Here is a 21489-nt window from a genome sequence, read left to right as displayed (position 1 = left end):
GTCAAGTCATTTAACTCCATTACCTTTCAAAAAAAACAAACAAAAAGAATTATTAAATTACTTGAAAGTTATGATTTTTTAAAAAAGGAGTATACATACTATACTTCAAAAAATATTTTTTTTGGGGGGAGGAAATTAGGGTAAAATAACTTGCTATGGTCCCATAGCTAGTAAGTGTCAGAGCCTGGATTTTAGGGTCAATGCTCTATCTATTGTACCACCTAGACATGCCACTTCAAGGAATTAATAAGGCAAATTGCCTTGAGGTTTTAGAACTAGAATGTAAAATCGGGACTAAAAAATCCACTAATCAATACCTGAAAGAGATTCCAGAATGAAAACTTAAAGGAACATTATTGCTAAGTTTCAAAGCTCCCAGGTCAAGGAGAAAATATAAGTAACTAGGGAAAAAAAGCAATTTAAATATTGTGGAACTACAGTCAGGATAATGCAAGATTTAGTGCTGTAGTATTAAAAGATCAAAGTCTTACACAATATTTGGAATAGCAGAGGACTTCAGTTTGTTCTGTTACCAAGAATAACCTAGCCAGAAAATCTTAATATAATCCTGCAAGGGAAACAAATGGATATTTAATGAAATAAATGACTTTCAGGTATTCTTGAGGAAAATATCAGAATTGAACAGAAAATATGACTAACAAAAATTAGGAGAAACATAAGAAGGCAAACATGAAAGACAAATTATAAGGGACTTAATAAGGTTAAATTGTTTACTTTTTATATGGGAAAATGATATTTGCAACTTTTAAGAATATTATCATTTCTAGGGTAGTTTTAAAGATTATACATAGATAAAAGACTTGGGGTTAAGTTTATTATGATAAGATGAACCTAAAAAATAAATTTGGGTAGGGAAAGGTAAAATGGAGCAAATTATCTTATATAGAGTATGAATGGAAAAACTGTTACAGAGGGTAAGGAAAGGATTGTTAGAAGGGTGTATGGATTAAGAAATAGGAAGGCAAAAGAGTAGCAGTGGTCAGAAGTAAATTACATTTCTGAAGAGGGATAGGGTGTGGTGTGTGTATATGTGTGTGTGTGTGTGTGTCAGAGAGAGAGACAGACAGACAGAGAGAGAGAGAGAGAGAGAGAGAGAGAGAGAGAGAGGAATAACAATGAGAAAAAGTGGAATGGAAGGAAAAACACAACTAATTATTATAATTTTGAACATGAACAGGACAAACTCACCCATAAAACAGAAAAGATAGCATAATGAATCAGAATCTAGATTCTGATAATATGTTGTTTACAAGAAATACATTTAAAAATGAGAGACACACATAAAGTAAAAATAAAGGGCTGGAATAGAACTATATCTCAGTTAAAATTAAAATAGATTAATTAAAGAAATAACTATTAAAATTATATTATGTTAAAAGGTACCATAGATAATGAAGTAATATCAATATTAAACCAATATGTACCTGATTGCATTCAAATTTTTAAAGAAAAGGTAAATTAATTATGGATGAAACTATAAAACAAAACTACAATAAAGAGGATTTCTTATTTCCCCTCTTAGAACTAGATAAATCTAAACAAAAAATAAATCAGAAAGATTAAACTAGATATGATAGACATCTGTGAGGATTTAATATGCTGTTTTCTTAGTGGTTGAAGGCATTTTTACAAAAATGAACCATATTTTAGACCATAAAACAGAAAAGCAGAAATATAAATGAATTTTTCCAGATAATAATAAGATAAAATTATATTTAATAAAGAATCATGAAATACAGATTCAATATTAATTAAATAATAAATAACCTAATCTTAAAGAGTGGAAGGAAAGTCACGGAAACAATAAATAATTATATTAAAGAGAATTATAATAATAAGATAACACAACAAAACTTATGGCATGATAGCAAAAGCAGTAATCTAAATGCCTACATAAATAAAAAAAAGAATAGATCAATGAATTTGGATATATAATTTTAAAAAAACTAGAAAAAGAATAAGTTAAAAATTCTTAATTAAATACCAGATTTGGAATCCTGAAAATTAAAGGTGATATTAATAAAATATTAGGTTCATAAATAAAACTGAGTTGGTTTTATCAAAAAATAAACTATTGTTAATATGATTTTTAAAAAGAGAGAAGAAAACCAAATCATTAGTATCAAAAAAGAAAAGGGAGAATATACCATTTTGATGGTATATTGATAAAGATGACATTAAAATAATTATTAAAACGAGTGAAATAAATAAAAATAATTTGACCGATTACATGTCAATAAATTTAAAAATTTAAGTAAGATGAAAGAATAGTTACAAAAGCATAATTCCTCTAATTAGCAGCTGAGGAAATAGATTTTTTAAAAAAATCCTATTTTAGATAGAAAAGTTGAACTGAGCTTTCTAAGGAAAAGTATCAGGATCGGATGGATCTACAAGCAAATTCTGCCAAACATTCAAGCAACAGACCTTTTTATGCAACAAATACAATGCTGGTACCTATACCAGGAAGAAGAAAAACAGAGAAAGAAAATTTTAGACCAAAATATTGATACAAAAATCCTAAGTAAAATACTAGCTTAGAGACTATAAAATAGATCACAAAAATCATAAAATGCACATTTATGACCAAGTGGGATTTAAACCAGAAATGCAGGGCTGTTTCAATATAAGGAGAAAACTACATGATTATATTAATAGATGCAGAAAAAGCTTTTGACAAAATGCAATTTTCATTTCTTTTTATAAAACACTTGAAAGCATAGTTACAAATTAATTTTTCTTTAAAATGGTAAGGCACAACTATCTAAAACCATTAGCACCATTATCTGTAAAAGGGATGAGCTACAAGTCTTCCCAGTAAGATCAGAAGTGAAACAAGGATGCTCACTAACACTAATATTATTCAATATTGTACTAGAAATGCTGTCAGTTGAACTGAGAAGGGAAAAACTTGAGGGAATCAGAATAATTAATGAGTTAATAAAGTGTTTCTTTTTGCAGATGATATGATGATATTCTTGCAAAATCCTAGAGATTTGACTAAAAAACTAATTGAAACAATAATTTTTGACAAAGATAGGATTTAAAATAAATCCATATAAATCATCAGCATTTCTATATATCACCAACAAATCCTTACAAATATAGGTAGTAAGAGATAGTCAATTTAAAATAACCATTGAAAATATAAGATACTTAGGAGTATACCTGCTGAGACAAAACCAGGGACCATATTAAAATAATTATATGATATTTTTAAACAAATAAAGTCAGATTTAAATAATTAGAGAAATATTTTTTGTTTATGGTAGGCTGAACCAATTTGCTAAAAATGCCCATTCTACATTATGTTTATTTAGTTCCATCCCAATTAAATTACAAAAAAATTTTATTGAGCCTAGACAAAAATAATAACAACATTCATTTGGAAGAACAAAGGGCAAGGATATCAAAGGAATAAATGGAAAAGAAATTTAAAGGAAGGAGGTCTAGCAGTACCAGATAATGAACTGTGTTATAAAGCAGTAATTATCAGAACTATCTGGTACTGGCTAACAAATGGGAAAGTGGACCAGTGGAATAGGATAAATATATGTATATATAATATATAATAATAAATTATTATAGCAATCTTATGATGGCATATATTAATATGTTAAATATATAATATATCATATTAATATAAGTAATATATCCAAATATATAGTTTCATGTCTATATCTGTGTCAAATGTTGGTCTTCTCTAGTGCAGGATTGGGAGGGAAGGAGGTATATATCAGACATTGTGCCAAGTAATGATAATACAAAGAGAAAAATGAAAGTAGTTCCTCCTTTATAAAACTGGAATGACATGTATATAGTTAAGAAAATAAAATCTATAGATAAAGAGGGTACAAAATAATTTGAAATGGAGAGAATCCTAACAATGTGTGTGTATGAGAGGAAGGGGGTGGGGAGAGAGAGAGAGAGACAGAGAGATATTCTGTAAGAAGTGATACTTGAGTTTGAATGGAACTTGAGATTCTAAGAGGTAGAAAAATGGAGGACACTCATAAAGAGTGCCATATGTGGAGTCCAAGGACTTAAGTCTTGCTCTGATTCTGTTCTTCACTAGCTGTGTACCCTTGAAGAAGTCATTCAACCTTTGAAAGGATTGAGCTAGATGACCTTTGAAGTCCTTTTTGCTCTATTCACAAGGTTCTTTAGCTCTTATACAAAGGAGAAGAGACAAGAATAGAAAAGTGATGTAGAGAAAATTCCAGACAAGTTATTTTGTCTGGAATATGTCTGTGGAAGGAGGAAACCTTGTACACAGTGTATTGTGTTAGGTACTGGAGAGATATAAATAACATCAGTTTATATTTCTATAAATTTACATGTTTTTTACATGCATTATCTCATTGGAATTACTATTTACATTTTAAAGATTATAAGATTGAGAGTTGAACTATCCTTCTCAAGGTCATATAACTGGTTGGTGTAGGATTGGGATTTAGGAGTCTTTTTTTAGGGTTTTTTAAATAAGGCAATGGGTTAAGTGGCTTGCCCAAGGCCACACAGCTAGGTAATTATTAAGTGTCAGAGACCAGATTTGAACTCAGGTACTCCTGACTCCAGGGCCAGTACTCTATCCACTGTGCCACCTAGCTGCCCCAGGATTTAGGAGTTTTGATTCCAAATCAATTGGTTTTTTTTTTCAATTATACTTGCTGAAACAAGCCATAATTTCCTCCCTCAAAAAATTTATGGTCTGTTAGGGAGAGTGAGACATAAATATGATTACTTTTAAAAGAGGACAAGAACAAAGAAGACTAAATTAGGTAGATGAAGGAATCAGGGGACACTTTTTGGAATATTTACAGTAAGTTTTGATGAGGGGAAGAATTTCAACAGATAGCAATATGGGAAGAATCAATTGGTGGAGGAGCCCATGAAGGGAAAATAAAAATGGTGAAATCAAGAAATGAATAAATTATTTATTAAACACTATGAAAACACTGTCTTAGGGGCTGGGGGTCCTATCTCTGAGGTACCACCTCACACCTCTCAGACTGGCCAATATGACCATAAAGGACAATGGTCATTGTTGGAAGGGTTGTGGGAAATCTGGGACACTATTACACTGTTGGTGGAGCAACAAGAAATGGAAAAGTAAGAGAATGAAGTCATAGAGTAGGTAAGGAGGTCAACAAGATAAGAAGGTATGGGAAAAATAAGTTGGAGTATTATTATAGAAGGTATTGCACAACTGCCTAGGAAATTTGTACTACATATGTTAAGTAACATGGAGAAATTAGAGATTTTTGGACAAGAGAGTGATGTAATTAGAACTGCATTAAAAAGATGACTTGGATAAGTATGTGAAAGTTGAATTATAAAGGGAAGAGACTGAAGGCAGATACACAATTCAGAAGTCTGGGATAATAATCCAAATGAGAATTAATGAGGACCTAAAATTAATGGTGGAAATGATGAGAGAAAGATATGGAAGATATTATAGAGTAGAAGCTAAAGGACTTGATAACTGATTCAAGGGAGGGTAAAGCAGAGGACAAAGTCAAGGATGAAACCAACATTTCAAACCTGGAAGACTGGGAAGATGGTGGTCTAATCAGAATTATGGAAGATGAAAGGCAAGATAGATGTAGGAGGGCAGATAATTATTTAGTCTGGGACTTGTTCAGTATGAGGTATCTAAGTCATCACACCTAAGTGGACAATTCCAGCAGGTCAGTTAATACTCTGGACTCAGAAAGAAGTCAAAGCTGGATGCTTTCATTTGGGATGAGAGTATAGGAGAGATCTATGGATGACAATCAGAACCTCAGAAGAAGGTGCATATATTCAAAATGGAAGCAGAGCTGAAAAAAAAAGTCAGAAATGGTCTGAGAAGAAGATTAAAAGATTACCAAAGGAACAACATAAAGGGATAAAAGAGGAGGACCATGGACTGCATATTAAGAGAGATCCATATCTTTGGGAAAGGGAAGGAAGATGGAAAAGAAGACAGAAAAACTCGCCAAAGTAGGAGGAAAACCAGGAGAGTGCAATTGTCACAGAATGCAAAGGAGTCAAGAATTATCAAAAAAAGAAGAAAATAGTTAATAATGTGAAAGACTTCAGAGAAGACAAGGAAAATAAAGATTGAAAAAAGCTCATATATTTTGATGATAAAGTAGTAATTTTGCATAAACAGATATGAGAGAAAATTTTAAAATTTCAATCTTATAAAATAATACTTTGGCAGAAATAAAATCAGTGGAGTTAGGAGAAATGATAGTGGACTAGAAAAATATTTGCTTTAAATATCTTTGATAAAAGTCTAACATAAAATTTATAGGGAATTGATTAACTATATAAGTTTAAGAATCACTCTCCAGTAGACAAATGATGAAAGATTACAAACTACAATATACATAAACAATAGTTACCTAAAATATTCAAAATCATTAATAGTCAAAGAAATGTGAAATAAAAACAATCTCAAAATTACCCAACAATGTAATAAAAACAAGAAAATTCATTTTAGAAGGGGTTATGGGAAGACAGGAAAGCTAACTCATTGCTTGGTAGATTTGTGAATTGGTTCAACAGCTCTGGAAAATATTTTGTACATATGAAAGAAGAGTTAACGAATTGTTGATAACCAATGACCCAGAAATTCTACTACAGGGACTATATACACTCAATGGAGATATTAACAAGAAAAGACTCAGATGTAGAAAACTATTCACAGAATCATTATTTTTGATAAGAAAAAGCTGCAAACAAAATATATGTCCCAATGACTAGGGAATGGTGCAACAAATTATGCTATATGAAAGTAATGTAAAATTACTATATTGTAAGAAATGAGAAGGGTTCAACTAGTCTACATAGTGAATAGTGTACCAGACCTGGAATCAGGAAAATCTGAGTTCAAATCTAACCTCAAACATTTACTAGTATGATCCTAGGCAAATCATTTAATTCTTTTTACATCAGTTTCCTCATTTGCAATATGATCTGGAGAAAGAAATGGCAAATCACTCCAGTATCTTTGCCAAGAAAACCCCAGTGGGGTCACAAAGAGTCAGTCACTGAAACAACTGAACAACAACAGAGGAATGAAGGATAGGAAGAATTCAAACAAATAAGGAAAGACTTGTTTGAACTGATATAGAGGGAAGAAAGCTGAACCCACATAATTAGGTGCACAATGACTGTAATATAAATCAAATCCATATTGAGAGGCAACAAAACTGGTCCAATTCTATTCCCAAACTCTCATCTATTCCACATATTCATTGGCGAAGCAAGGCAGTGGAATAGAGTTCTGTTCTCATTCTAGATTAGTGCAAAGGGAGAAAATGGGCCCCAGTCTGGTTTTCCAATCATTCCCAGAAGGCTACAGAAATTAAAGGGTAAAAGTCTAGGTTGGGAAGGGGAAGAGGGGAAGGAATTACTCTTTAAGCCATTCTTTGAACTTTAATAATTTGCTATTCAAGTTTAAATGACAACCGTGAAAAACTGTTCTTCAAGGAATGTGCTTTGTAGGACCTTTGGGTAATTATTAGGAAGTACTGTTTATATCAAAACAAAATGCTTCCACACAAACTGATATGAACAATTGAAAGGCAGTGAAGAAGAGGGGTTAGAAAACTAGACTTGAATCAAAGACCAAGTTACTGAATCCTCTAGGGCTGAAAATTGCAGAGACAGTTCCTTTCTGCATCAGTAGATCTGAGAGCACCCTATACAAATGGAATCACAGGTCTAATGCTTATCAAGATAATAATAATTATTATTATTCTTAAAGAGATTTTCAATAGTCTTGTAAAGAGTCATTTAGAGTATGATGGGGATAGAAATCAGTGACCCTGGGCAAGTCATTTAACCCTGGTTGACTCATCTTTTCTTTATCTGTAAAATTATTTGAAGAAAATGTCAAACCACTCCAGTATCTTTCCCAATAAAACACAAATTGGAGTCATTTAGACTTTGACACAAGTGAGCAACAACAGAGGAGAGAGTGCATTTTGTCTCTTCTTCTTCTGAAGGGGAAGAGTGCTATGCTTAAATAGATAATAAATATTTGTTGAAAAAATGAATGGAAAAAACAAGGAATCCAGGCCCAGATCTGTAGAATGTCACAACTGTGAGGGAACTTAAATATTCTTTAATTCAACTCCTTTAATTCAACTCATTCATTTGTCAAATGCTCAAAAAAGGTAAATTATTTATCCAAGGTCATACAGGCAAAATTCGTTCTGTTGCTATTTCCATTATACTCCTCAATGGTCACAAAATTAGAATTCAGTTCTGCTGATGTAGTCAAGTCAGTAAAAATTCTGCAGATAATAAAGGGCTTCTTCCCAATACCTCCCCTCCCCTCCCCCTCAAAAAATCAGCTTACCACCTTCCATAGGAAAACTGACCATTCACTGCCAGTGATATATATCAGAGACTTAGCTAGGCCTAGCACTCCTGGCCTTTGTTTGCAGTGGGAGCCTGGAGATTTTTGTTCCTGGTTGGGAACCATGGTGAAGAGTTTCCAAACAAAGCAAATTTGCCTGGGGCTCCAGCTGCAGGAGAAAATGGTGACTGAGTCCATCCAGCTTTAGAATACCAGTGGTGAATGGTAAGTATGATTTTTTACATCTGGAAGAGTGATTTAAAGTGGTTTAAAGACTTAAAGAAGTTTCCTTCTCCTTCTCCTTCTCCCTTCCCTTCACCATCCTTTGCCCTTTAATTTCTGCAGCCTTTTGGGATTAGTTAGAAAACTGGATCAAGGCCCATTTTCTCCCTTTGCACTAACTTAAGAATGAGAGCAGAACTTTCCCCTATTGGTTTGAGTCTCTAATGAATGTGGGAAATGGACTGAGTTGGGGTGAAGGACAATAACTGGTAATTGCCTTATTGGTTGAAGTGAAGCTAGTTTACATGGAATTGATTGGCTGTCCATCTGTGCTGATCACAGACTTGTTTTTAATTAATCTAAACAACGCAGCCCAGAAATGCTGGTAGACCTCTCCCCTCTTTTCTGTTTGTTTCTTGATTACTCTCTATCTCTTTCTCCTTTTGTATCCCCACCATTCGCACTGTCCTCTTCTCTTTTTTTTTCTCTCTCTCTCCCCTCTATTCTGTCCCCTTCTCTTCCCTTCCTTTCCCCCTCCTTTATCTCCTTTATCCTCTCCTTCCTTTCCTCTCACCACCTCCACCTTTTTCCCCAGTCTTTTTTCAGTTATGTCTCATTCTTTGTGACCCCATTTGGAGTTTTTTGGGCAAAGATACAGAAATGATTTACCATTTCCTTCTCTAGCTAATTTTTTAGATGAAGAAATTTGAGGTAAAAAAGGTTAAGTGTTTTGCTCAGGATAATACAGATGTAAGGATCTGAGGCAAGATTTAAAGCCAGTAAAACAAGTCTTTCCTATTCCAGACCTGACACTATCTCTGAACTCAGATCTTCCTGACTCTGGACTTAAATTCTCTATTCACTATACTACCTAGCTATCCTGCTTCCTACTCCCCTGTCTCCTTAAATGAAATATATGGTACATTAAAAAAAAGGCAAATAATTAGTAAGCATATTCTAAGAACATAAAATGAGCTAGGTTTGTTTGTTAAAACTTGACTCCCTTGATAAAGACCTGAGCAGCTAAAAAAATATAGTGAGGGGGAAAAAACTATATTTTAGAAGATAACACTAGGAGATTCAGAATCTAGTGGGATCTGCCTCTTACTCTTTGGTTCTCTGGACTTCTCAGTTTCTTTTCTCTAAAATGAGATAGGTAGGCAAGATAACCTCTGAAGTCCATTTCTGTTCTAAAATTAATTGATTAAAATTTATCTGGCAAGGAACTGAACTAGGAGGCTATTGTTATGATCAGTCAAAAAGCATTTTTTTATCTTTTAAAATTTTTTAAAATTTTTTCCAATTACATATGAAGATAGTTTTCATCATTCATTTTCTGTAAGATTTTAAGTTCCACATTTTTCTATCTCCTTCCTTTTCTTTCAGACTCCCTATGATAGTGAGTAATCTGATATAGGTTATACATGTATATTCAAATTAAACATTTCTATATTAATCATGTTGTGACAGAAAAATCAGAACAAGAAGAAAAAAAGGCATGAGAAAAAACCATAAAGCAAGTTTAAAAAAGTAAACATAATAAACTTTGATCTGCCTTCAGACTCCATTATTCTTTCTGTAAATGTGGTCAATATTTTCCATCACAGGTCTTTTAGAATTGTCTTTGATCATTGGACTGTTAAAAAGAGTTAAGTCCATCATAATTGATCATCACACAGTGTTGCTGCTAATGTATATATAATGTTCTCCTGTTTTTGCTCACTTCACTCAGCATCAGTTCATGCAAGTATTTCCAGGTTTTTCGAAACTCACCTGTTCATGATTTCTTATAGAACATATCCATCACATTCAAATACCATAACTTGTTTAACCATTCCCTAATTGATGGCCATCCCCTCAATTTCCAATTCTTTGCCACTACAAAAAGAATTGCTAAAAGTATTTTTTGTACATGAGTCCTTTTCCTTTTTTATCTTTTCTTTGGGATACAGACCTAGTAATGGTATTGTTGGACCAAGTGTATGCACAGCTGTATAGTCCTTTGGGCATAAAAAATTATCAAACATAAACTATGTGCTAAGCAATAAGGATATAGGCACAAATGAAATTGTTCCTGTGAGTGGGTAGAGTGAGAGAAAGACACAAAAGAGATAAAAGTACGCTGAATAGGTAGGGAAGGGGGAGAGAAAGGAAGACATTAGGTGATATGAGAATGGTTGTATCCTGAAAAACTTCATGTAAGAAGGCAAGGGGGGGAGCGACTAGGTGGCACAGTGGATAGAGCACCAGCCCTGGAGTCAGGAGTACCTGAGTTCAAATCTGGTCTCAGACACTTAATAATGGCCTAGCTGTGTGGCCTTGGGCAAGCCACTTAACCCCATTTGCCTTGCAAAAACTTTAAAAAAAAGGCAAGAGAGAAGGGACACAGGAGAAAGAGACACAGAGATACAGAAACAGAGAATCTGAGGTGGAGATGGAGAGACTGAGAAATGAGCAAGGAGCAAGAGACAGAAAGTGCTGGGAGAATACAGAACAAGAGCTGATAATAATGAATGGTTCAGTTTCATTGAAATGAGGTTGAGTTTTGATTCTCACTCTAGAATTACAGGACCATTAATTTTGAACTAGAAATGTCAAGGTTAGGATTTGAACCCTGGTCATTTTTATTGTCATCGTCATCATCATCATCATCATCATCATCATCATCATCATCATCATCACTACAACATCCACTGCCACCACCACCACCACCACTATCACTACACCATCATCATCATAATCATCAACAAATGATCCAAATTCTCAGATCATAAATTTATAATCAAAGGGACCTTACTGGTCATAATCTGACCCTCTCGATTTACAAATAGTTTTCTCTAATTTTCTTAACAGAGCAGATAGATGGATAGATGATAGATAGATAGATAGATAGACAGACAGACAGACAGACAGACAGTCTGGTTTACAAGAAATTGGTTTGATATATGATTCTAGATATTAGGCAAAAATTTAAAAAGAAAACATGACCTAAAATATCTAGTTCCTTGGTTTATAGAAGAAAAATAAAAAATAAAAAGTTGGTACATTTGTAAATTCATTGTTATTATTGTTGACTTGTTTTCAGTCGTGTCTGACTCCTTGTAAACTATTTGGGGATTTATTGACAGAGATTCTGGAGTGGTTTGCAATTTCCTTCTCCAATTCATAGAGGAGGAAATTAAAGCAAATAGGGTTGACTTGCCCAGGGTCACATAGCTAGTAAATGTCTGAGGTTGAATTTGAACTCAGATCTTTTAAACAGTTCTATTGCTCTATTTACTGCACCTGTAAATGCAAAAGAAAATACTTCAGATTCTTACAGTCTTAACCTTTATTTGTTGGCTGGTCCATCTTAGCAATTCTAGGAATCTTAGTGTTCTTTTTATTTTAGTTTATTTTTTGCAAGGCAAATGGGGTTAAGTGGCTTGCCCAAGGCCACACAGCTAGGTAATTATTAAATGTCTGAGACCGGATTTGAACCCAGGTACTCCTGACTCCAGGGCTGGTGATTTATCCACTGTGCCACCTAGCCACCCCTCTTTTAGTATTCTTAACCGTGCTCATGATATCATGATTCTGATATTCCAGTAAGTATCCTCAATCTTGAAGATTTGAGTAGTAAGAAAAATTAAAGGGATAAGTTAAGACCTCCTTAACTGAGGCTAGTGTTGTTTTTACTGAAGATGTGGTTGAAAATATTAACCTCTCTTTCTATTATGTAGTACACAGTATGAAGTATAACTGTTCTTTGACCTCTACTTTGGCCCTATCTCTTCATCTAACCATCTTCTTGATTCCTTTGCTCAAGATGAATCTTTAGGCTTCTACTACTAAATGAACTGGTTCACCTGTTATTGAAATTTCCTAGCCATTCGCTATGATGTGCTAACATTGGATATGATCCCAGACCTCTCTGATAAATAGAAACTTTGCTGATGCTAAGTAACTATGAGTCATAGAATTCCACAGTCTCTGAAGAATTACAGTTGGAGGTTACCCAAGGGGCAATAGAGAGGACCATGATTGACATGAGTAGGCTGTAGCAATGCTAGCCAAGAACTACAGAATAGAAGAAATGTAAAAGATACCATTAGAGAGAAAAGACAGAGACAGAGGAAGAGAGATAGAGAAATAGGAAGAGATAGAAAGAGACAAAGACAGAGAGGTATGACCAGAAAGTGAAATAGTAGTGTAATGAGAGCAAAGGATAACCAGTGGACCATCGGTGTGCTCCATTTGGTATCCAAGAAAGTATATCAAGAAAGTATATTGGGTGGATCTATTTTGGAGAGTTTACTGGAAGACATGACCAAGAGTCACCCAGCATTCAAAGGTATGGATGCATTGAACTCTACTTCAGGAGAGGGAATGATAATACTGGGGACATCACAGATCCATTGAAATAATGTTTAATTCTTTAATTTATACTGATAAACTAGGTGGTACAGTAGAACACTTCAATTGGCTTCAGAAAAATCTAGAATTCAAACCCAGACTCAGGCATTTTACTAGCTTTGTGACCCTTGGCAAGTCACTTAATCTCAATATGCCCCACTTTCCGCATCTGTAAAATGATGCTTCTAATAGCACCTCTCTCCCAGGGTTATTGTGAGGATCCAAACAAGATAATATTTAAGTGCTTTGCAAAATTAAAAATGTTATTTATGAATGGTGTTATTATTATTAATATTATTATGCCACAGTGTAGAAGTGTTGATAGCCCAAGAGATTTAGACATTGAACAAAGATTTGTAGTGCCTAGTTAAAATTGCCGTCATTCTTCAAAAACATTTCCTTTTATATACTTTCCTACAAAGAATTATGATAGATGTTAGAAAACAGAAGACGTTCTTTCTAAAAACATCATATCAAAGGGAACTATATTAGCACTAGAAGATATAATAATAAATAACCAATATTTTAACAATGTTTTTGTCTCATAAATATTTTTACATATATTCTTACATTTGGTTCTCATGATAGTACAGTGAGAAAGTCAGTCGTTCAATAAGTATGTTATTTACAGATGAGGAAACCAAGGCTCAAAGAAGTTAAGTGACCTAATCAAGGTCAGATGACTGATAAGTAAAGAAAGGATTGTTATCCACATTTCTGATTCTCAATAGCTTCTTAGTATTTTTTGTTTTTCAGTTGCTTCAGTCACATCCAACTCTGTATGACCCCATTTAGGGTTTTCTTGGTAGTGGTGTGCCATTCATTTCCTTCTCCAGTTCATTTTACAATTGAGGAACTGAGGCAAATAGGGTTAAGTGACTTGCCCAGGTCACACAACTAGTACTACTCCAAGTCCAGTGCTCTATCCACTGTACCTCTAAAACTATGTAATAAGATCTATATGCAACTCACCAATAGGATCAAGTTTTCCTGGTGCTTGGCCTGAATTATTTGAACATTTCCAGGGAGGAACAGCAGAAGCCCGAGTCCCAAACATTTTGCTCTTAGAGCATCTTGGGAATTTATTTAGCCTTTTCTGTACTAGTTGATAAATAGAATGACAGAATTTCAGAACTTAAAGGGATCTTACACGAGTTCCCTTCATTTGACAGAAGAGTAAAGTAAGACCCAAAGAGAGAATATGATTTGCCCAAGATTACGTAGAAAATTTGAGGCAGAGGTAAGACTAAAACTGAGGTTTCTTGGTTCTCTGTTCAGTGTCCTACTCAAAATATTCTGCCCCTGATCCTAAAAGCTTAAAGATAAGCATTCTGGTGAATTGCTATGCATTTAGTGACAGACTTACTGGAACCAAAAGAAGCATATTCCTCTCTCCCATCCCTTAATACTAGTGCTGAAATTAAAAGAAAAGCATCAGGTGCTAAGTATACAGGGTCATGACTGGTGAAGAAGTAATAACAATAATAGAGACAAAGTATGGTTATGACAGTGCTACATTCTTGGAGATTTTTGCACCTCTGGTAATCATCCAAGACACAGACCTTGTCCTATTCATAGAGAGCATTAGTTTGACTACTAAATTTTAGCTTGAAAACTAGAAGCCAAATTCTGATCTGATGGGGAGAGAGGAGTTAATATGGAAAGGGGAGGCATCAGAATTGTGATTCTCAATAGCCTCAAATACAGAACTGATGTTTTTCAATGAAACACCCAAATCCTGAAATAGTGCCCTGGATCTGAGAGAAATGTCATTATTTTCTTGGAGGAGGGAATCAGGTTTTTAAGCTTTGATCTCTTGGATAAAGCAGTAATTGTTGTTTAGTTGTGTCTGACTATGACCTCATTTGGGGTTTTCTTGACAAAGATAGTAGAATAGTTTGCCATTTCCTTCTTCAGTTTTTTCACAGATAAGGAAACTGAGGCAAACAAGGTTATGTGACTTGCCTAGACTCACAGAGCTAGTAATTATCTAGGACCAAATTTGAACTCATGAAATGAGTTTTCCTGATTCCAATGCTCTATCTGCTAAGCCAAATATATTCCTTTAAGTTTCATAAAACACTTTAGAAATATTATTTCATTTAATAATAAATAGAAGAGGACAATATGACAAGTAGGAGGTTAAGTGACTTGCCTAGGGCTACACAACTAGTAAATCACTGAAACTGGATTTGAAATTCCATCTTTCTGACTCTAGGTACAGTACTTTATCCATTGTGACAGTTAATTGCTATGCAATAACCTAGGATGAACACAATAGTCTTCTATAATTCAAAGATAATGTGTAGTGAACTGGAAATGGAGTCAGGAGAAAACTGAGTTTGAATCCTGGTCCTGAGACTTAACTACCTGTGAGTCTCTAGACAAGTTACTTAACTTTCCTTCCAAGGCTCAATCCCCTACTTTGTAAAATGAGGACAATGATATTTGTATGATCTACCTTACTAGTTTGATCAGAGTAAACTATTTTACAAGCCTTTAAAGTGCTGCAGAAATGATGACATTTCCATTAGATCCTTTGCAGAGTTGGTGGTTCATAGGTATGGAATATTGTATATAAAGAATATTTTAAAGTGTTGATGACTTTTTTTGTTTCTTACTTTTTTCCTCTTTTAAAAATGTTTTTGAATAAAAAAGGTAAAGGATAGCTCTATGGGAGGGAAGGGGTTCAAGGCAGGAGGGATGTAGGAGGAGATGTAGGTAATGTAAAAATGAAAGTTATTAATAATTTTTTTAAAAATATGCAGATACCATGAGATAACTGAATTTAATATTCATTGAGAAAAATATGATAAACATATTCTTGATTCTATAATGCTTTTAAATTAATCTATTTGATTTATTACAAAAGTATATATAAGCATTTGAAAAAAGCTTTATTGATTTGTGTGATTTTCATATATACAGAAGGTATATTTGCTTATTTGTGAGCTTCTAGATGCATTTAGGAATTGTATGGTATAACTACACATCTCAGCCATAAGCACAGAGGTAGCTAGTCTGTATGGTATTATAAAGTACTGTACCTAGAGTCAGAAAAACATGAGTTCAAATCCAGTTTTAGACACTTACTACTCATGTGACTCTGGACAAATCATTAGCCACTGTTTGCTTAAGTTTCTTCATTTGTAAGATGATGATGATTATGATAATAATAATATCTATTTTTGAGACTGTCATGAGAATCAAATGAGATTATTTGTGAACCAATATGAAAATTCTAATTGAAAACTATTTGGGTGGTATTTTCAGTATACCTACACAGTAAATACATTTTATTTTTTCAAATAAAATTCAAAACAGAAGAATCTAGATTGATATAGAGGAATTCCATGGAAGGTACAAGATATCTGTGATAAAGACATATCAATATTTACACATTCATTCCCAAATGAGAGACATCTTTCCTTAAAGTAACGGCTTTGGGAGGATATCATTCTACTCTGGAATCGCTAAACAGAACCATAACTAGGGAATCTGATGCTTTAAACTTGCATAATGGGGAAGGAAGACAACCATAGGGAAAAACCAAAAGATTACTGCTCACTGGGAGAGAACTGGGAGGATCCATAATAGGGAAGTACTCTTCTGAAAGTCAGGGAGGTCTGGGGATCTAAGTACTTTCATGTAAACCATTCATGTTCAGTGCAGGAGAAGGATACTCTCCCACAGATAGTCCATTGACTTCTCACCCAATGACTGTGATGCTATTGAAGGTGGAGAGATTGAAGCAACAAAGGGGTACAGGAGAAGAGAGAGCTTAGGGAGTGTGACCTTGACCTGGGAATATGGCAAGACTGATAGAGGGGTAGTCATGAAGAACTGGCAGTCCATAAGGAAGGACCAGTTTCTAGGAAAGAAATATATTCCTCTAAACTTCAGAATCCTGGTACAAATATTCAAGTTGTCATACTGTAGGTTGTAGTTATAACTGATGCTGTCACTTAAAAGAGGAGCATAAATTCTTCCTTTGGAAGTTTTATCTCCCCCACCTAAAGAGTTGTCCCACTTTGAAGGCAAGGATTGATTGTCTTGCTTCTTGCTTTGTCACAGATAATTAGATTTTTGTTAGCAATAAAACCCATACAATTAACTACTCCTCAATAAATATTTATAGAAAGAATGAATTTCCCATTCAGAAAGAGACAGATGGACAGAGATCGAGACAAAGACAGTGAACAGAGGAACAAAGAAAGAGAGAAAGAGAGAGAGAGAGAGAGAGAGAGATGGAAACAGAGACAGAGAGATAAAGAGAGAGAGAGAGAGAGAGAGAGAGAGAGAGAGAGAGAGAGAGAGAGAGAGAGCTGCAGAGACAGAGACAAGAGAGAAAGAAAAAAACATCTCAAGGCTTAATAGATATCTCATCTACTGAGTTGTAATTTAATGCTTCTTGGGCAGCTAATCAATGAATCCCCATGTATACTGCTTGGCACTGGGGATAAAAAAACCCACCCTCAGAGGATTTATATTCTTTTGGGGGGAGAAAACACGCATAAATACAAGATAAATATAAGATTATTTTGTTGGAGAGAAATTAGCAATTAATTTGGGTGTGTCAGCAAACAAGAAAGACTAGAGAAAGTGAGTTTTGTAGAACACTAGAAATCTTGAGATATGGAGATGAAGAGGGCATGCTTTCCAGGAATAGGAGAGAGCTTTCACAAAAGCAAAGGGATGGAAGTTGCAATATTATGTGTAAGGACAAGAAAGGTCAATTAATTATTCCCAGAACCTATAAAACTCTTATTATATTGTCCTTATATTATCTATTTTCTCAATCAATAGATAATAATAGATCAAATACTTTCATGAGGCAGGGAGGAGGGAGGTTTGATAAACTGCTTGACATCAGAAAAAAGAAAGGGAAAAGGGTTTCCTACTTAGTCTGGAAATCACTAAGTAGTAAGTTTCCTTGTTTCTAGAAAAGATTTCACCTAAAACAATTGAATTTTGCTTCTTCTTAAGTTTAGGGCAATACTAACTGCTCAAATTCTAAAAGATATTCTAATAAACATTTGCGGTTACTAGAAAGAAAGATGAAAAGCAACTGGTTTGGTTAAAATATCCATTGGATAATCATTCTGTGTTGCCTGTATTTCTTTTATATAAAACAAACTGGGACTAGGAGAACTTTAAATAACAATCTCTCAATTACTTCTGATTTAGGTCTTTTAAACACTAATCTTGGATTCTATCAGATTGAATTGTTTTAAGTTGTGAGTTGAGAGACAGAAAGGGAAAGGGGCATCCAGGGCTTTTATTCTTGACTATGAATGCTCCCAGAATTCCTTTCAACCATTACTTGTGACTGTCAAGGATGTTGACAATTCTTGGATGAGTTTTTTGGTGTGCATTTTTTTTTTAATTTTATTTTTTCCAAATACATGAAACATAGTTTTCCACATTCTTAATTTTTTTTTAGGCTTTTGCAAGGCAAATGGGGTTAAGTGGCTTGCCCAAGGCCATACAGCTAGGGAATTATTAAGTGTGAGACCAGATTTGAACCCAGGTACTCCTGACTCCAGGGCTGGTGCTTTATCCACTACGCCACTTAGCTGCCCCTCAACATTCATTTTATAAGATTTTGAGTTTCACATATTTCTCCCTCCCTTTCTCTTCCTTAAGACAATGAACAATTGAATATTGGTTATACATGTACAGTCATTTAAAATGTTTTCAATGATAGTCATGTTGTGAAAGAAGAATCAGAACAAAAGAAAAAATATAAGAAAATAAAACATAAAACACATTTCAAAAGTAAAAATAGTATGATTTGGTCTTCATTAAAATTCCATAGTTCTTTCTCTCTGTGTGAGCAACATTTTCCATCACAAGTCTTTTAGAATTGTCTTTGATCCCTGTATTGCTGAGAAAAACTAAGTCTGTCATAGTCGATCATCATACAACATTCCTGTTAAGGTGCAAAGTGTTCTCCCAGTTCTGCTCATTTTACTCAGAATCAGTTCATATAAGTTTTACCAGCTTTTTCTGAAATCTGCCTACTTTTGATTTCTTACATATCAATAGTATTTATCACATTCATATACCACCACAACTTGTTCATTCATTCCCCAACTGATGGGCCTGTCCTTAGTTTCCAATTCTTTGCCATTGCAGAGAGAGCTGCTATGAATATTTTTGTCCATGTGGTTACCTTTCCCTTTCTAATGTTCTCTGGAATACAGACCTAGTAGTGGTATTGCTGGATCAAAGGGTATGCACAATTTTATTGCCCTTTAAGCATAGTTCCAAATTGTTCCCCAGAATGGTCAGATTGGTTCACAATTTCATCAACAGTGAATTAGTGTCCCAGTTTTCCCCTACAATGATTTTCATTTTCCTTTTTTTTTCATATTAGCCAACCTGATAGGTATGAGGTGGTACCTCAGAGTTGTTTTAATTTGCATTCCTTTAATCAATGATTTAGATTCTAAATTTTAGAGAATTTTTTTACATGACTATAGATAGCTTTAATTTCTTCATCTGAAAACTGCCTGTTCATATCCTTTGGCCATTTATCAATTGGAAAATGACTTGTATTCTTTTTAAAAATATTTTTATTTGTTTTTCCAACATTTAACAGTAATTTTTACTAATCATTTTTTTGCAAGATTTTAAGTTTTACATTTTTCTCCCTTCCTCCCTTCCCTCCCTCCTCCCCTTGACAGCAATCTGATATAGGATTTATATGCGTAATTAAGTTAAACATAGGGATATATTAATCATGTTTTGAAGAAGAATAAAATACAAATAGATGGGGGAAATGATATAATATGTAAGACAATTTTTAACAATTGAAGATGATAAGCTTTGGTCTGTTTTAAATGCCAGAGTTCTCACTCTAGATATGAATGATATTTTCCATTGCAAGTCTTTTAAAATTGAATGATTGTATTCTTTTTTATTCAGTACTCTTTATATATTTTAGAAATGAGAATTTTATCAGAATTTATCAGAAACATTGATTGTAAAAATGGTTTCCCAGTTTTCTGCATTCCTTCTAATTTTGGATGCATTGGTTTTGTTTGTGCAAAATCTCTTTGATTTAATATAATTGAAATTATGCATTTTGCATTTCATAATGATCTCTGTCTCTTGCTTAGTCATAAATTCTTCTCCTTGCCACAGATTTGACAGAAAAACTATTACTTATTCTATTAATTGATTTTGGTCTCACCTTTTATGTCTAATTCATGTACCCATTTCTTACCTTATCTTGATATAGGGGATGAGATGTTGGTCTATACTATATCTTCCACTTTTCTTAGCAGTTTTGGTAAAAAAAAATGAGTTCTTGTCCCAGAAGTTAGAGTCTCTTGGTTTATAAGCAGAAGTAGATTAAGTAGATTACTAGAGTCATTAACAACTGTTTCTCTTGTACCTAATTTATTCCTCTGATCCACCATTCTATTTCTTAGCCAGCACCAAATAATTTTAATGATTGCCATTATACATTATAATATTTCCAATATACTTTTAGATCTGGTACATCTAGGCTGGATAAAGTGAGTTTTCAAACAACTTATTTGAGAGATGATAGGGCACATGAGGTCGGAAACTTTTTATTAAAGGACTAAAGGACTATTTGGTCCTTCAACATAGCTGATGGATTATGGTGAATCAGGATTCTTGGGAATTGTTTGTTTTGACTTGGTGAGTCCCAAACTCTGTAGGTTTTCTTATAGCTTGGAATCTTAGTCTAGAGACAGATTTGGATTACAGGTGTGTGGTAAAGCAAAACCAAGAATTTGTTGAATATAAGTGGATGAGAGAGAGAGAGAGAGAGAGAGAGAGAGAGAGAGAGAGAGAGATGGAGAGACAGTGAGACAGTGAGAAGAGTAAGAGACAGACAAAAAGAGAGGAAAACAGAGAGGAAGAAGAAAAATAAGAGGAAGAAGGAGAAGTGGGAGCAGGAAAAAGAAGAGGAGGAAGAAGAGAAGGAGAAAAGGGAAGAGGAGGGAGAATTAAGGAAAAAATAAAAGAGAAAATAGTAACTAGATAGATTTGTGATTTCGCAGGTAAGGAAACTCCCTCTGTCATTAAGATCAGTACCTTCTCTGCAACTTATAGTCTTATAGAGCTGCCTAGAGGCCTAGGAATTTAAATGACTTGGTCAGGGTCACACAACAAGAATGTACAAGCCAGCAGCAGGACTTAAGCCCATAGGGCCATCCATTCAGAACCAGAAGGGATCTCAGAGGTCATGTGCTTTAATATATTCATTTTATAGATGGAGAAACTGGGACCCAGGGATGCTAATTGACTTGTCCAAGATTATTCCACAGTTACCATCCTCAAAGGCAGCATTTGAATCTAGACTCTCAGATTTTAGATTCTGTTCTCTTTCTACTATACAACATGGCTTCCCAGGTCTTCTTGAGTTCAAGACCAGTTCTTTCTCTAATTTGTTCTATTATGCCTCTTGATAAACATACACCTAACACACAGAATACATATATATGTATATATATATA

At 34.1% G+C, this 21489-nt stretch overlaps 1 protein-coding gene across 3 annotated transcripts in view; it reads left to right on the top strand.

The window, feature by feature from the left end:
• The first annotated feature begins 8527 nt into the window (after positions 1-8527).
• The window catches only part of ANKFN1 (ankyrin repeat and fibronectin type III domain containing 1), a 503865-nt gene continuing 490903 nt past the window's right edge, over positions 8528-21489 (top strand). The window contains exon 1 of one of the 3 annotated variants that reach the window (XM_074223663.1): positions 8528-8602. In XM_074223663.1, coding sequence (XP_074079764.1) covers positions 8600-8602 — 3 coding nt within the window. In that variant the 5' untranslated portion in view covers positions 8528-8599. The remainder of the gene's footprint in view (positions 8603-21489) is intronic. The other 2 variants (XM_074223664.1, XM_074223666.1) reach the window with 2 other exon arrangements.

This window comes from Macrotis lagotis, chromosome 2, assembly GCF_037893015.1.
Source record: "Macrotis lagotis isolate mMagLag1 chromosome 2, bilby.v1.9.chrom.fasta, whole genome shotgun sequence".
NCBI lineage: Eukaryota > Metazoa > Chordata > Mammalia > Peramelemorphia > Peramelidae > Macrotis > Macrotis lagotis.
The sequence above is the reverse complement of the archived record's forward strand: the minus strand, read 5'-3'. Positions and strand labels throughout refer to the sequence as shown.